Source organism: Lycium barbarum, chromosome 7, assembly GCF_019175385.1.
Source record: "Lycium barbarum isolate Lr01 chromosome 7, ASM1917538v2, whole genome shotgun sequence".
NCBI classification, from domain to species: Eukaryota; Viridiplantae; Streptophyta; class Magnoliopsida; order Solanales; family Solanaceae; genus Lycium; species Lycium barbarum.
The window spans coordinates 30,109,057-30,115,056 of record NC_083343.1 but is presented as its reverse complement, the minus strand read 5'-3'; the positions used below and the strand labels follow the sequence as shown (position 1 = coordinate 30,115,056).

General features: G+C 37.5%; 1 protein-coding gene across 1 annotated transcript; it reads left to right on the top strand.

Annotated features, from left to right (window-relative positions):
- The first annotated feature begins 2,322 nt into the window (after positions 1-2,322).
- On the top strand, positions 2,323-5,526 carry LOC132603362 (pentatricopeptide repeat-containing protein At2g18940, chloroplastic). The gene is made up of 2 exons (XM_060316386.1): positions 2,323-5,110; positions 5,190-5,526. The coding sequence occupies exon 1, from the start codon at positions 2,508-2,510 to the stop codon at positions 5,037-5,039; it is 2,532 nt and encodes an 843-aa protein (XP_060172369.1). The 5' UTR covers positions 2,323-2,507; the 3' UTR covers positions 5,040-5,110; positions 5,190-5,526.
- Positions 5,527-6,000: the final 474 nt, after the last annotated feature.

Below are 6,000 nucleotides of genomic sequence, written 5' to 3'. Positions count from 1 at the left end.
TCCTCCGGTAAAGTAGAAAAAGTGATCACTTTCCTTTGCCCTTAACCAATTTGTCAAGGAGGAGGTATCCCGATTACTTAAAATAGGATCAATATGTGAGGTAACATATTTGGATTGGTTAGATAATGTGGGTTTAGTACCTAGAAGCTCAACAAATCTCAGATTTGGGTAGATTTAAATAACTCATGCCCGAAAGACTCGTCCCCCCGCCCCTTATTGATCAAATGATTGATTCGACAGCAGGTCACGAGTTGCTCAGCTTCTTAGATGCCTATTCTGGGTACTATTAAATCAAATTGGACCCTCAATTTAATCCGTGTCAGTAAACTAACATGACAACCTTCAACAACTTCAGTCTACTTCTGTATCTTAATTAATTAGAAAGATAAATATTACCGTTTTGATACTTCTGTGGAAATGAATTTTTAAAGTTTAATGAAAAAATTGAATTAAAATACCTTAGTTGAGTGACAAAGATGATACGGGATGCAAGCAATTGTGGTATGTAAGTCATGACAAAGTGATATGAGTTCATGCTATATTCAACCTAGCTATCATGTTGGATTACTCATAAACTCTACAGGATCGTAATGATGTCAGAGCTCTAAACAAAGAACATGACAAGTACATTTCATAACTATGGCATGCAAGTCATAGGTCAGTATGTTGTATGGGGCAGAATGCTGGCCAGTCAAGAATGTTCACGTTCTGAAAAATGAAGATCGCGAAGATGCAGATGCTCAGATGGATGTGTGGTCATACTAGGAGAGATATTATTAGGATTGAAGATATACAAGACAAGGTCAGAGTGCCCTCCGTGGCAGACAAGATGAGGGTAGCGAGACTGAGATAGTTGGGCATGTGGGGAGGAGGTGTAAGGATCCGTCAGTTAGGAGGTGTGAGAGATATGCAGTCATAGGAGTTAAGAGAGGTAGAGGTAGGCCAAAGAAGAACTGGGGGGAGGTGATTAGACAGGACATGGCACACCTTCAATTAACTAAGGACATGACCTTAGATAAGAAGATTTGGAGGTTAAGGATTAGGATAAAAGGTTCGTAGGTGGTTGAATTTTGTAGCGATGTGTGTGAGAGAGGTGAGGGCTATCATTTCCATCTCCTCTTCTCCTGTTCTTAGTAATATTATTTTAGTATCGCATAGAACATTATCCTTATGTGTATATTACTATGTGTTGCTCCATTTGTTTGGTATCTTGATATTTTGATGTCTTATATCTCTTGTAATCCTGCATCGACTTAGTTTCCTTTGAGCCGAGGCTCTATCAAAAACAGTCTCTCTACTCCCATAAAGGTAAAGGTAAGGTCTGTGTACATCCTACCTTCCCCAGACCCCACTTGTGAGATTACACTAGGTATGTTTGTTGTTGGCATGCAAGTCATGATAAACCGGTATGACTTTACGCTATACTCAGCCTAATTGGCTGTTGAGTCACAATCCTTTTGACAGCTCTAACTATTGTCATTCCTAGTGTTGAATTGGATTTCTTTTTGTTAGCATTAGTATTGCTTTCATTTTGATTTGAGCTTTTTTTAGTTACTAACATTTATGAGCTAAAATTTGTTAGAGCATTAAAAAGGTCTAGGTCCAAAATGAAAAAGTTCAAGAAATATTTATAAATTACATTACAATAAATATCTTTATGTAAAAAATACTTTTAAAACTTGTATGCATGTAGTGTCGAGTTGGTTTGATTTCGGTTTGACACTTTTTAGTTAAAACCAAAACCAAGACAATTATGGTCTTTTTTTTTTTTTGCTGAATACTAAACCAAATCGAACAGGATCATAATGGGGATTTTTTTCCGATTTGACTAGGATTATCGATTTGATGCAGTTTGTCGGTTTTCCTTATTTGCCCCTTGTTTCTATTGTCTAAGTGGCACGGTAAAAATCTTGTTGAAGTAGCTAGAGTGTTCAAGTGACAAGTGTGAATAAGCTTAGGGGTCATCTATATGTTTTGCCTTTTTCTTTTTTTTGCCCTAACTTTAATCAATATAATTAAGGGAAATCGTTTTAAATGATTTTCGACAAATAAAAGGGAAAATTATGCTCAACCCAGTTTTGCTCAGTTTTTATCCAGTTTACACCTTTTATGAATTATTACACATTTTTATAAAAGGTGGATACATTGCTTATCGCAAGTGTATAATAGTGTATAATATTTGTTTAATGCCCTATAATTTTGTTTACCGTTGTATAAGCTTGGTTGAGGAAAAAAATAGCTTATGGGAATGTAAACTGAAAATATGATTATATAGGTGTAATATTGGGTTGTATATTTTTCTAAAAATCACCAAAATGGGAGACAAGTCCACACGATAAAATACAGAGTTGGAACTTGGAAGTATCCTAGTAAACCTGTGTGGGTGTGGTAGAATCCGCTATCCCTCGAGATAGCTTAGCCTGCCTCTCCTTTTCTTTATCAATCTATCATCAAAAATGCCATGAATTGAGAGGGTCAACTGCTCCATCACTTCTCTATCTTCAGCCATGGAAGGTACTCTTTACCCAAATAGGCCAATCTTGCCAGTCCAATCAACAAAGCCAACACCTTTACCACCAACCCCACGCCTCAAATTGAATCCCATCACCACTTCTCCTCTCCCACCTCTCAAACAACAACAACAACAAACTCATTCTTCTTCTTCTACTTCTTTCCCTCTTGATTCTCTTCTCCAACATCTCCTTCATGTTTCTCCTCCAAGAAGTATTGAATCTTCAAGAATTGGGAATACCCATTTGCCTTCTCTTCCTATTTCTGTGGAAAATCAAGAAAATGATGGCACCCTTTTGGAGAATATGAGGGTTACTGTTCCAAAGTTGGAATCTTTTGAGGATGATGGGTCACTTGATTTTCTTCCTTTGAAATGTAAGTTAATGATTGACTCAATTCTTGAATGCCCTCTTTGTAATTTGAGTGGATTCTTTGATTCTGTGAAATTTGAGTTGCTTGAAGTTGATTTGATGAGTCTTTTGAAAGGTTTAGATGTTTTAGGAAATTGGGATAGAGCTATTCTGTTGTTTGAATGGGTTGTTTTGAATATACATGTTGAAAATGATAAGCTAGATAGTCAAGTTATTGAGTTCATGGTTAAGGTTTTGGGTAGGGAATCTCAGCATTTGGTTACGTCGAAACTGTTTGATGTTATTCCATTTGAAGATTACTCACTCGATGTTCGAGCGTGGACAACTGTTCTACATGCTTATTCTCGTATTGGCAAGTATGACAAGGCAATTGCATTGTTTGAATATGTGAAGGAGAAGGGTTTATGTGCCACCTTGGTAACTTATAATGTTATGTTAGATGTTTATGGTAAAAAGGGTAGGTCTTGGAACAATATTTTAGTACTTTTAGATGAAATAAGGAGTAACGGGCTTGAATTTGATGAGTTCACTTGTAGCACGGTTATATCTGCGTGTGGAAGGGAAGGGTTGTTGGAGGAAGCAAAAGAGTTTTTTGATGGATTGAAGAGAAAGGGTTATGTTCCGGGAACGGTTACTTACAATTCTTTACTCCAAGTGTTTGGTAAGGCTGGAATTTACTCCGAGGCATTGAGCGTTCTGAAAGAAATGGAGGAGAATAATTGCCCTCCTGATTCGGTGACGTATAATGAGCTTGTAGCAGCTTATGTGAGGGCAGGCTTCCTTGAAGAAGGAGCTGCACTTATAGGGACAATGTCACAGAAGGGCGTAATGCCAAATGCTATTACTTATACAACAGTGATAGATGCGTATGGTAAGGCCGGGAAGGAGGACAAGGCGTTGAGCTTTTTCAAGCAAATGAAACATGCAGGTTGTGTTCCTAATGTCTGTACCTATAACGCAATCCTTGGGATGCTGGGAAAGAAATCTCGAGTAGAAGAGATGATGGACATGATAGCTGATATGAAATTAAATGGATGTGCTCCAAACCGTATTACTTGGAACACAATGCTTGCAATGTGTGGGAATAGGGGAATGCAAAAATATGTAAATCGCGTTTTCTATGAGATGAAAAGCTGTGGTTTTGAGCCTGATAGAGACACATTTAATACTTTGATTCGTGCTTATGGCAGGTGCGAGTCTGATTTTAATGCTGCGAAGATGTACGATGAAATGATTCAAGCAGGATTCACTCCATGTGTCACAACATACAATGCGCTTCTTAATGCCCTTGCTCGTCGGGGTGATTGGAGAGCCACTGAATCTGTTTTCTCAGACATGAAAAGTAAAGGCTTTAAGCCCAATGAAACTACTTACTCTTTGATGCTTCACTGCTATTCCAAGGGAGGGAACGTTAGAGGTGTGGAGAGAATCGCAAAGGAAATTTATGATGGTCATATTTTTCCTAGTTGGATGCTTTTAAGAACCCTCATTCTTGCTAATTTCAAGTGTAGGTCTCTCATGGGTATGGAGAGAGCATTTCAGGAATTACAAGAAAAGGGATATAGGCCAGATTTGGTCATATTTAACTCTATGCTTTCCATATTCGCAAGGAACAAGCTATATGACCGTGCTCACGAGATGCTGCATTTAATTAGGGAGAATGGTTTGCAGCCAGATCTCGTTACGTATAATACATTAATGGATATGTATGCTAGAGCCGGTGAATGTTGGAAAGCTGAGGAAATCCTTAATCGACTGCAGATGAATGGAGGAAAACCAGACCTTGTATCATATAACACTGTCATCAAAGCGTTCTGCAGACAAGGTCGTATGGAGGAGGCCATAAGAATTTTCTCCCAGATGACAGAAAAAGGAATCCGACCTTGCATTGTTACGTATAATACATTTGTTGCTGGATTTGCAGCTCGAGGGATGTTCTCTGAGGTAGAAGAATTGATCAGTTATATGATCCAGCACGAATGCAGACCAAATGAGCTAACATACAAGACTATTGTTGATGGTTATTGTAAAGCAAAAAGATACCAAGATGCAATGGATTTTGTGTTGAATATTAGGCAAAAAGATACCACCTTTGATGAAGAATCTTTGCAAAGATTTTCTTCTCGAGTTAGGGGGATATGTGGAGCCATGACTTAATAATCATATGGGCTTCCCAGTCTTTGATAAATTGATGTCCAAGTTGACTGGAAGAGAGAGGGAAGAACCTCGTAAGTTCCAAAAGCTCCTTTTCTTGTTATTTTGCTTCCCCTCCATTTCTTATCCTAAGTTTTAACTTTCTCTATAAAGATTCCAGACTGAGCGATGAACAAAAGAACTTCAACATTTTGATTGTCCCTTAATCGGACCGGCTTTGTCTATAGAGTATTTTGGGATACAACCGAGGAGTTACTGCACTTTTTTTTTTTTCAAGCTGCATTAGGCTAAGTTCTCAGGACTTTTGGATTTTGTAAGAAATAAGGTTATAAATCCTGAGAATGTTACTGGTTTCTTTTGTATCAATAGTAGTTTGATATGATATATAGATGTCATTTTATTGCTTCTGATAAGAGTTATTTCGACTCTTTGTATATGCTTTGTGACATTCTCTGTTCATTCAAATTTAAAGGCTCCAATTTGCTTATTACTGCCGCTACAGTATTATTTTGTGTATTTCTCATCTTATTTTCAAGTGAAATTTGTGGACTGGCTCTCATGAATTCTTCCCATTACAAGAAGCTGGCACCTGCAGGTAGCAAGTATATATTTTCTTCCAATTAAAGTAGAGAGAATACATGAAGTCCCCCGAACTAGTACCTAATTTTCAAAAAGACACTTAAACTTTGCAAGGTCCTCTGGCCCCACCCAAACAATTTCGAATTGGCATTAATATGGCCTTTTTAGCCACCTGGGATAGGGGGTGCAACAGATGAAAAATTAAAAAATAAACATTTACCCCTTTTGTCTCAATTAATGTGATACACTTTCTTTTTTAGTTTGTTCCAAAAAGAAGATACATTTCTATACTTAGAAATAATTTAACTAAAAACGTCCCTATTTACCCTTAATGAAGTGATTTACACCCACGCAAATATCTATGGTTTGTTTCAGACAAATTTCA

What these genes read in the sequence shown, in the direction of transcription:
- LOC132603362 (XM_060316386.1), top strand. Translation starts at nt 2,508, where the DNA reads ATGGAAGGTACTCTTTACCCAAATAGGCCAATCTTGCCAGTCCAATCA.